Source organism: Hibiscus syriacus, unplaced genomic scaffold, assembly GCF_006381635.1.
Source record: "Hibiscus syriacus cultivar Baekdansim isolate YM2019G1 unplaced genomic scaffold, ASM638163v2 tig00110320_pilon, whole genome shotgun sequence".
NCBI classification, from domain to species: Eukaryota; Viridiplantae; Streptophyta; class Magnoliopsida; order Malvales; family Malvaceae; genus Hibiscus; species Hibiscus syriacus.
In genome coordinates this window covers 109,112-120,156 of record NW_024062679.1, presented here as the reverse complement: position 1 = coordinate 120,156, position 11,045 = coordinate 109,112, and the positions used below count along the sequence as shown (strand labels likewise).

Here is an 11,045-nt window from a genome sequence, read left to right as displayed (position 1 = left end):
CCATTTTAGATCTGAAATTTCATCTCTAAAAATAGTATCGATACTTATCTATTAGTATCGATACCCTTGGTATCGATGCTACTCCATTAGTATCGATACTGATTTAAGGATTCATACAATTGTGCCCTATGGTATTGATATTGTTCTTCCAGTATCGATACCCAAACCCAGATTTCACCCATTTTTTTCATTGAAGTATCGATATTGTTTATCCAGTACTGATACCTCTTGCCCAGAACTCACTCATTTCAACTTGAAATTTACCACAACTCAGTAAAATTTCTCACTTTACTCTCCTTTTAAGCCTTTAAACTCAACTACACTTATTCAAATCAACTTATATCACTTTAACGCATCTAAACATCCAAAATTCTCATTAGAACACTTGGAACAAAATCATACCAATTAATCAACATGTCCCAAATTCATATCTATCTCTTTAGATTTCTTATTACAGTTTATGACAAGTCAAATATGACTTCAAAATCTATTTAATAACTATTTCTCATCTATTCACTCAAAAACCCCCTTTATAATTTCATCTTTAATTCACTATTTTCTTAACTTTAATCAACCTTAAGCTTTCCTTAAGCTTATATAACACCCAAAGACCAAATACCAACTTAAAAATTCAAGAAACAATCAACTTGAGACAAACTTACGTTTGAAATGAAGTCACATGAAGAGAATAAGAAAAGAGATGAACCAAGTCTCCAAATTTTTCTTCATTTTCTCTTATCCTCCACGTATATATAATACACCCATAATGAATTTTTAATTCATTTTTTGCTAAAAGATCTTTTTACCCTTCCATCTTTCAATATTTGCTAATCAACCTACACCAATAATTTCAAATTAACTCCCTGAACTTTTCAATTTTTTGAAATTAGTCACAAAATTTTAAAATCTTACACTCTAATTACTAGCCCGATTTTTGGGATGTTACATATCCACTGCCACCAAATTGCAATCTGATTGAGAGTACCAGTGAATCTATGCAGTGATAACAACAGTAGCAATAAAGGTCCAACAACAACATTGATGAGACACGAGATTGAATTTGATATTGAGGTTTAAGGATTTAGGGTTTGATCTAGGGATTTAGTTTTTTTTCAGTTTTAGAGAATTTAGTTTTTTTAATATAATATTTAAAAAAAATAAAATTTCTAAAATTACCATAACGTGACGCATGTTAGTTAAATTTTTTTAATGCCGTTATATTCAGGACACTTAAAATGATAATACTTATAACGTTAGACACTTAAATTAATCAATAAATAATTTAATTAAATAAAAATAATATAATTTAAACACTTAATTTTATATTAATCCTTAATTTTATAATCAGTGATTCACATCTCCACTAAGAGATGACTAAAACAAAAACATGTCCAAAATGTCTTAATCAAATCAGTCAAAGCCAATCAAACTACGCCTTTCAGAACTTAAGCCAACCGACCTTTGGTTTTCTTTATAAAAAAATCCACGTCATCGATTCCCCCACCCAAAAGCGTAATTATCACCAACTTTAATGGCAGTTTAGAGTAGCCAAAAAAACCAGACAAAAAGTCAAAATTATCATCAAACTTGATTAAAAAAAACAACACCGAAATTAAAACCGAAATCTTTCATCAACAGTAAAATAATTATCCCTTAATTAACAAATCCGTCAATTTTGAAATCCCTCAAGCCCAAATTCGTCATTCTGATACCTATATATGTACCCTTCGCTTTCCAATGCTACTCTAATTGCAGACCCTTCAAAGAAAGAAAGAAATTTAACATCGATTTCTTTCTTTCTTTTTTGTTCTTACATTTCTGTTTAAAAAGCTTTTTCTTTTAAGATTTCACCTTCTTGAAAAAAAAGGAATCCTTTTTAGTGTTTGTTGGAAAGATTTAATAGCCGATTCTTTCCCCTGAAGAAGGAAGCCACTCGGAGAGTTGTGAATTTAACCATCATAAGATTTTCTTTTTCTGGGTTTTCAGCGAAGAAGATTTATAAGCAAAGAGATAGAAGAAAGACCCAGATCTTAAAAAGGCGTCGTTTCGATGGGTTGCTTGATCAGAACTGACAAAGGGATGTTTTTTTCGATGGAGCAAGGATAATATGATGGATGCTTTAATGGATATATAAAAGGGAGGTAGTTTTATTGTTTTTGTAGCCTTGCTGTTTTGATGGGAAAAGTGGTATTAGGGGTGGCAGTAGGGGTGGCTGTGGCGGCGTGTGCGGTGGCGGCGTTGGTGGTTGGGAGGAGAGTAAGGAGTAGGAAGAAGTGGAAGAGAGTTGTTGGGGTTTTGAAAGAGTTGGAAGAGAGTTGTGAGACCACAGTTGGGAGATTAAGGCAAGTAGTGGATGCTATGGCTGTTGAGATGCATGCTGGTTTAGCTTCCGAAGGAGGATCCAAACTCAAAATGTTGCTCACTTTTGTTGATAATCTACCTTCTGGGTAATCAAGACAACCTTTTTTTCTTTTGTATTCTTGTTCCTTTGGATTTATTTGGTTGGTTGGTCTTTTTCTGGTTACAGTGTAGATTAAATTTTGTAAGTTTTTGTGGATAGTAAGGCTTCTTTTAGGTTTGGCTATTGATACATTGTTGAAATTGTATATGCTGGTTGGAAGGCCACTAATTGTTGAGATTATTGTTGCATTGCAGTGGCCAGTGTAGCATATTGGATGATGGGTTTTGTTAATTGAATAGTTACTCTTTAATTTCATCTGTTTGAGTATTTTGAACTTTATCAGTTCGTTGAAATTGTTAAAATTTCCACTCAATATGTAAGTTGAGGGGGGAAAAGGAAAATAAATTTGATTTTATCACTAGGAATTAAAAGTAATTCCATTTTTTGTGCTATTGCGTGTTGCATTATCTTATGCCAAAGTTGGTGATGTTTCCTTCATTTGTTATTTATGGTATGATATTTTAGTTTTTTTTGTCTTGTTCCAACTTGGCCACTGTGAGTTGTTTTTGCCTTTTGTCATGGTAATGAGATTTGTCAAGTTACATCTTTTCTTTCTTTTCTATATGATGTTTGCTTGTTCCTTTTGCTTTTCATTCTTCATGTTGTAGTTTTCCCCTGTTTTTCCGGTTCGAGTATTAATGAACATGATTTTATGTAGTCAACATCTCCTACAAATGATTTTTTACTTTTGAAGTTTAATGGCATCAAGATAGTGTTACCTGTTGTTTTCACCTTTTCTCATTCCAGATTCCATTGCTTTGAATAGGGAATCTAATTCTGTCTCAGAACTTAATTTGTGTAGTTCATTGGACATCAGTGGCTTCTGCTTCGATTCCTCTTTCTTGGCATATAGATGGACATTAGATACTATTCTGTTTAAACTACGGGTTTAAACTATGGTAACGGAAAGAATCTATTGATTCCTGTATCAAATGTGGTCTTTGGTTAATTAATGATCAAAACTCGGGTTCGTCATGGTCTATGTGTTGATTTGTGACTTACCTTTAACATGCTTTATATGAATGATGTTTTTGCACCGCAGTTTCTTTTGTATAGATTTATACCTTAGAGAATGGTGTTATTGTTCGACCATGTATTGCTTGTATATATATTTATCTTCTTTTTCTTGGATAAGTCATGTTAGTAAAAGAAGTACTTATTTTTATTGTCAGGAGTGAGAAAGGAAATTTTTATGCTCTAGATCTTGGAGGTACTAATTTTAGGGTCTTACGGGTTGAACTAGGAGGTCAAAGATCCAATTTGGATCCAGATGTGGAGCAACAGCCCATTCCTGAGCAGTTGATGACGGGAAGAAGTGAGGTATCTAAAAGTTTCTGCTCTCCAATCCTTGGCAAACATATGAAAATCTTATTATCTGCCAATACAAAATGAAGTTAGTAATATGTGAACTTTTTTATGCAGGATCTTTTTGATTTTATAGCTTCATCGTTGCATCGGTTTGTTGGAAAAGGAAATGATTCTATGCAATCTTCAATTACGAAAGAACTTGGATTTACATTCTCTTTTCCGGTGAAACAAACATCTGTTTCATCAGGGGTCTTAATCAAATGGACAAAAGCATTTGCAATCAAAGACATGGTTAGTGTTGTATTTTTCTAATACAAGTGCTTTTTAAACTGCTAGGATAACTGGTAACTTTATGTCAAATGCTTGGTGGTGCTTTATTTTTCTTGAAGTGTCCATGACCGACCATGGGTATGGTAATATGATGCTCGAGAGTCGTAACAAGTTCGATTAACTAGGTTGAAAGTTTTTTTTTTTACTTAAAGGCTAGGGTTTTATTTATTTTAATTTGTGGCATGAATGGTTGTAGGTTGGAAAAGAGGTTGCTGGAGCTTTACAGCAAGCACTTGTCAGGAAAGGTTTGAATATGCGAGTTGCGGTGCTGGTGAGCTCTAATTCTTCATTGTAGGTTTAATTTGAATGTTTCTCGGTTTCATAGAACCCCGGAGAAAAAAAAGAATGGCATGATAATATTTCTAATGTCTTCTTCTTACTGTACTTATGCTTTAGTATACCGAGTTAGGAGTTGGTGAAAGAAAGAAACATCATCTGACATTTATTTTAGTTCCGAGTCCTCACATATTTTGTTCATGAGACGTATGTGGATGTATCTTCATATTTAGTTACATGTTTGGATATATTTCATGGATTTCTTAAGCAGGTGAATGATACTGTTGGAACATTAGCTCTTGGACGTTATCATGATGCGGACACTGTTGCTGCAGTGATAATCGGAACAGGTACAAATGCCTGCTATTGGGAGCGGACTGATGCTATTATTAAGTGCCAAGGACTGCTTACAACTTCCAGTGGCATGGTATCGTTTCTTTCTGTGGCATGTGGCTTTACTTTTACTTTATATGTGGAAGTAATCGATTGTGTTTATCGTCGTTCACATTATTTGTTTATCTCGTCTCTAGGTTGTCAATATGGAATGGGGAAATTTTTGGTCGTCTCATTTGCCAAGAACTTCATATGATATCGAATTAGATGCCGAGAGTCCAAATCCGAATGATCAGGTAGCAGTGGGTCTAATTATGTATTCATTTCTTGATTGATAGTAATGAAGGGCCGTATCTAATTTAAAATTTTCTCCAGGGTTTTGAGAAAATGATATCAGGCATGTATCTTGGCGATATTGTTCGGAGAGTGATTCTAAGGATGTCAGAAGAGTCGGATATTTTTGGACCGGTTTCTGCCCGATTATATGTGCCCTTTGCCTTAAGGTATGCTTCTCTTTTTCCCCTTAGGGCTCCTCTGATTCGTTTAATAAATTTAATGATTTCCATATCCAATTTCAGGACGCCTGCAATGGCTGCAATGCATGAGGATGACTCCCCTGAATTGACGGAAGTGGCAAGAATCTTGAACAATATTCTTGATGTAATTGACTCCAACGTTTATCCCTCGTGTTTGTTTTTTCGACCATGGCCTTAGTTGATTGGCAAGCTAACACTTCAGCATTGCAGATTCCTGATGTTCCCCGGAAGGCTAGGAAGCTTGTCGTGAAGATATGCGATGTGGTAACCCGTAGGGCTGCTCGATTGGTGGCTGCAGGCATCGTTGGGATTTTGAAAAAGATTGGTCGCGACGGTAGCAGTGGCATCTCAGGTGGAAGTAGAAGCGATATCAAGATGAGAAGAACGGCAGTGGCGGTCGAGGGAAGTTTATACACTCAATACACAACGTTTAGGGAGTACTTGCACGAAGCCTTGCATGAAATATTGGGGGAAGTTATCGCGCGGCACGTCGTGATCAACGTCACGGAAGACGGGTCAGGGACCGGTGCAGCTCTCCTTGCTGCCTCACATTCATCGTCAGGAAGTGCGGATAACATACAGTTGGCATAAATATATGTTACTTGGTATACATATATAGCCCTGTAAATGTAAAAATCAATTCCATATTTTTCATTATAAATATAAAAGGAAAGGTTTGTTCACCGATTTCTTCTTTGTCGAGGTTTCTCTCAAGTGTATGCCTTAGGCCCCCCTTTTTTAAAAAAATTGGGAGGCCATTGTATATTGGTGCTTGGCGATTTGGAAACTATAAAAGAATATAATATTCTTTTTTACAATCAAAATGTCATCTTCATCTGAATAGTTGAAGTATTTTAAATCTGGATTGAATCGGGTGTTGAATGAAGGAATATACTATTTAAACTGAAATTGGATTGACCCAAAATTCGATCCTTTCTAACTTGTGACCATTGTAATTGGAACAATCGATGTGCACTTTTTGGGCAGCTCAATTCAATTTAATTGGTGGCCATGTCATTACCCAATCCCACCATTAGATTAGGTCTTCACATCATCCATCTATAGTGCTTTTCTTCATCGTGCCATTTTACCGGATTTACATTTAGATGATTATCATCTCATTAAAAGTAGAAGCGTCAAATATCACTTAATTACTTGCTCTTCTCAAAGAAAAATTATAACTTTGATATCATACACAATTTTGTAAAATTTTTAAATTAATAACATTTTTATAAAAAGTTAAATTTATTAAATTATATTGAATTAAGATTAAATTTATTAAACCAATTATTATAATACCAAATCATATTTGACATGTTACATTTTTTACGAAATGACTTATTTATAATAATATTTTAATTAATTTGATCATATCTTGTAGAAGAAAGTGATCTATTTAGAACTAAATGACTTGATACGTATTTTAATCTAAATAAAATTGTTTATTATTTTGAAAATAAATATTTAATTAGACAATGTCGTAATATATAAATTTATACGTCAATCCATAATGCATCAAATATGCTCCAAATTTCTGTTTTTAGATATTAAAAATATATATATATATATATATTCACCAAGTTTTTCTCAAGGGATATAATAATTTCCATGAAGAACATTGAAATTATTTGAAGTTGAGTATGTCTACAAGGTTTGAGAACCAAAAAAAAAACACAACTCTTCAGAATTGTTGTTCACACTAGGCTTATATATCATGCAACTCGACTACTTAGGAGGGCCGTACTATAGTACACATCATGGTCACATCTTAACATCAAATTCATCACTAAATTATCGAAACTATTGCATCTACTTCTGACGAAATAAATTAAACAACGGTGATGGATCATAAACAATGTTCTTTCACTTCTCTTAATTCATGTACATAAAAAAAATTGAAGGGTTAAAGAGGGGTGGTACCGATTTATGTCCAAAATGGATAGCATATCACCATGCGAGTTACAACTCGCTCAGCCGGCGAAGGCCGGAATAGACAGCTTTCCGTTCAGTGAACACCTCCGCATCCAACTTCTCAATGTGAGGCCATATCTGCCAGAAATGCAGATTAGTAGAAAATGCAATTAGAAGGAGAAATATGTGCATCGGATGCTTGAGGCAACAAGCAGCATGGTGAGCAAAACTCGGTTAAAACCGACTTAACTGAATTAACCAACATAATTTGGTTTTCATGGAGGATTGGTATATATATTCAATATTTTGGAATTATCGTCTCTTGAAATACAGGTGATATCCAAATCCATTTATATTTTTTTGCCCATATCACGCCTTGCTTTCCACTAACTCACAAAGCGCCTAAACACCACAGCCTAGGTCAATTTTAGAACATGCAAGATATGAGATTTATCAACTCTTCTGCCACACAAGTAATTGAAGGGATATGCCCACCAGCAGCCGGAAAGAGGGCTACGTGGAGTTAGACTACATGAGAATGACAGACTTACTGTGGTCTCCTCTTAAATTGGGCCAGTATTGTATTAGAATAGCAACAAAAGTTTCAAATCGTAACACATATATTTTGTCGATTAAATGTGATTTCAAATTCAGTTAATATTAAGAACAGTACTGCAGCAGGTATAGAAGAACAAATTTGGTGACGATAAAGTCAGAAAACACCACAAGACCATCAAGACAATGCAATGCAATTTCCGAAGAGCTCAATAAACGGATCTAACCTCAGATGCATATTGCCTTGAGAAAGCCTTGACATAGCCCAGAGTAGATAAACACCATTGTTCTTTTTCCCTTGCATTGCAAGTATTCGATGCTTTACCTCCATTTGACTGACTGCAAAATAGAAATGAAAAATAATTAACTCACTTTTATATTTTATATATCATTAAATGACAATGTGCACAAAAAGATAAATAGAGACAATAGGGCAGGGGAGTGGGCAGTGGCGGATCGTTGCAGCACAGTTTGAGGGGGGCTACTTAAAATTTTCAAAAAAATTGAGACTGAATGGAACTTTTAAAAACTTTAGGAGGGGACTTAATTAAAAATATTAAATTTTTTTGAAGGGGGCAAATATATATTTTTTTTAAATTTGTAAAGAACTAAATTTTAGTTTTCCATTTGGGGGTTTTGTTGTGTTGTGTGTGTGTGGGGGGGGGGGGTGCTCTGGCTCTCATAACCGTCTGCCTCTGGGGAGGGAAAGATTGGGGAATTGGCACCTTTTCTTAGGTATTCCTTTCTCATCAACCACCTCCATAGTCGATGATTCTTCAAGGTCAAAAGCCATTGAATCTCCATGGATAGACTTTAATGATTGCAATGTCATATCGTTGGATGCATCAGGCAAAAGTTCCATCAATACGGTGCAGAAGTTTTTGTATAGAGAGAGGAACAGAACCTACACATTTGAATAACACAGAAAAATAGAATAAGGTAATTAGAAGATAAACTGAGTTAATAGATGGTTAATCAGATAATTTAAGCTTAGTTACAGACCAAGAATGATGGGGGCAGTAAACTTAAGAAAGGATTGAGGAAAATAAAGAAGAGAGTACGCATTCAAACAAGAAAATATGAGTCACAAAAGAGGAGAATACTTGGTGCATAATCCACGAGTGATGGAAACTAAAATAGAACTACCACGCATGTTGAGTGCTTCCATAATCACTAATACAAAAGTATTTAAAAGCAACGGAAACATTCAATGCAGACCAGAACATACTAGTTAAAAGGGATATCTGTTACTACTGGTCTATTCATCAACCATATAAGATTGTTCAATTAGACACTCCAGAACAATCAGTGAAGATCTCAACCGCAAGGACAGTCTTTACACAAATTTGCAAAGCTATTGAACAACAAATCATGCCAGTTGAATCTAGTACCTCATTTTCATCTATTGCTCGAGCAAGAAGAGCCTCTTTGGCCTCTAACGAGTCATGCATGTATTCTTCCTCTTCCTTGGCCTTTTCAGCCACAGATTTTAAATGCTTTAACTTCGCAGGGTTTTCACCAAGAATAGGTTCACCTTCCACTAGAGAAAGCTTTGACCCGCAGCCTCTAAATCTGCTTTCGCCTTAGATGCAGCTTCTTCTGCAGATATAACACCTTTCTTCAGAGATGAAATCTCTTTCCTTAGGTCAGTGATACGATTGTATGTTTTACTAACTGCATTCCTGAGGACCTGTGGAATTAAAGAAGTATTTGAAATGGATTTTTTTTGAAGATACAATTAACATGAACACATAACCACACAGACACGATTAATTCTCAAAAGATAATACATGATAGATGAATGCACAAGCAGTTACAGAGTTCAAAATACGAAAGGAAACAAGAGGAAGGGGGGAATTTCTGGCTCTTTTCCAGCGAAGCAAAGGAGCAATTGTTTCAATTTTTAGATCATAGCTTCCCACCAGTGGTTTTTTGTTTCTTATTTTCTTAAATTAATTCCTTGGACTTCAAATCCCACCCAAAAAATCAATATTTGGTGAGTTTCCATCTTTTCAGGAAGATTTGGGTGACTTGGCACTTTTAGTTGTATCTAAATTTACAGTATTCAATCCAACCATATATTAAATACTATGTAGCAAGGAAACTACTAAACACACATGCTATTGTTTGTGGGAAGGACGGGGTTGGGGAGGGGGATTAAGCTGAATCTGTTGATATACCTCCCATGGACGATCAGATAAATGAAATTGCTCAATGTTTTCTGGAGAGAAGACCCATCTCACAATGGCCAAGTTTGATACAAGACGATAACCCATCATCCTATCAATTGTTATAGCTGTCATTTGTGTATTGTTCTTCCAATATGAACCAACCTCAGCTATGAGCATGACCTGCTTATCCTGATCAGAGCAAAGTTTTGCCATGACCTGCCCATACCTCTCCAAGATGGAGATCAAATGAGTGAAACTTTTAGATCCAATGTCAAGAAGAGTTTGTACAACCACACTGTGGGTAACTTCCAGGCCATGAATAGGATATATACTTTCCTCAATCCATACAATTATCTCACGTGCTGACTGCCTTCCTTTCACCTTGTTGCTAAGCTCTGCGGAGAGTGCCTGCTATTGTTCATTTTTTTTCTTGACCATCAACTCCACTGTACTTGAAATTTGGACCACCCTTGGGTGGTAGCAACTCTTCAAGAGCAGGTGCATTCTCAATGCTCTGGATTAACAAGTGGCATAAAAAGAGAAATGTTACCAAGATGTAGCAACATACCAAGGTTAGTATAATATAATGTTCAGTACAAATCAATACAACACAGTCCCAACTAAGGGAGGTTAAGATTGATTGTAACCATTACTCGTTGCCCCAACCAAAACGTACATCCTTTCTATCATGTCTCCTTACGAAAGCATTGGAGTGGAGTAATTTTACGAAAGCAATCTTAGTTATATAAGGCTTTGTTTTCCCTCTATGCTTTTTCAATTACAGTCTAACCAAATTTTCTTAGCATATTGTACTTACTGTGTGTATTTATGCCTTCTTCTTGCAATGACTTGAACTTATCGTAAAATAAAATGGAGCCATTTTTTATCAACTCCACAGAGATATTTAAGAACTTTATATGATTATAAATTTCAGAGAAGCCAGCCAAAAGTTAAACTAAAAAATCATTTTTTTCATAAATATTTATCAAACTTTAACATTAAAGTTCCAAAATAGGATAATAGTAACCTACATCTACAGCACAACTAAACTAACTAAAGGTAGACATAAAAAAAAGGCCCTAATTTTTTTTATAGAAGTTAGAGGTCTCATTAAAAATTCCTTTCGTATTCTTCCACATACTTAGAAATATGTTGAAGAACATA

The 11,045-nt window shown here is 35.0% G+C and overlaps 1 protein-coding gene and 1 pseudogene across 2 annotated transcripts; one reads left to right on the top strand and one right to left on the bottom strand.

Moving 5' to 3' along the window:
• Nucleotides 1-1,831: 1,831 nt before the first annotated feature.
• On the top strand, nucleotides 1,832-5,929 carry LOC120117495 (hexokinase-3-like). 2 transcript variants are annotated; one of them, XM_039137763.1, is made up of 9 exons: nucleotides 1,832-2,447; nucleotides 3,634-3,781; nucleotides 3,884-4,060; nucleotides 4,296-4,370; nucleotides 4,644-4,802; nucleotides 4,906-5,004; nucleotides 5,084-5,211; nucleotides 5,287-5,368; nucleotides 5,455-5,929. In XM_039137763.1, exons 1-9 carry the CDS (start codon nucleotides 2,176-2,178, stop codon nucleotides 5,833-5,835), a joined length of 1,521 nt encoding a protein of 506 aa, XP_038993694.1. In that variant the 5' UTR covers nucleotides 1,832-2,175; the 3' UTR covers nucleotides 5,836-5,929. The 2 variants fall into 2 exon arrangements, with proteins under 2 accessions (XP_038993694.1, XP_038993695.1); XM_039137764.1 differs by having other exon boundaries at nucleotides 1,833-2,447; nucleotides 4,647-4,802.
• Nucleotides 5,930-6,831: 902 nt separating this feature from the next.
• On the bottom strand, nucleotides 6,832-10,530 carry LOC120117526 (annotated as a pseudogene).
• Between the last annotated feature and the right edge of the window lie 515 nt (nucleotides 10,531-11,045).

What these genes read in the sequence shown, in the direction of transcription:
- LOC120117495 (XM_039137763.1), top strand. Translation starts at nt 2,176, where the DNA reads ATGGGAAAAGTGGTATTAGGGGTGGCAGTAGGGGTGGCTGTGGCGGCG. An exon ending in CATTTGCAATCAAAGACATG is followed by an intron (nt 4,061 to 4,295) that starts GTTAGTGTTGTA and finishes GAATGGTTGTAG; the next exon opens with GTTGGAAAAGAGGTTGCTGG. An exon ending in GTCCAAATCCGAATGATCAG is followed by an intron (nt 5,005 to 5,083) that starts GTAGCAGTGGGT and finishes AATTTTCTCCAG; the next exon opens with GGTTTTGAGAAAATGATATC.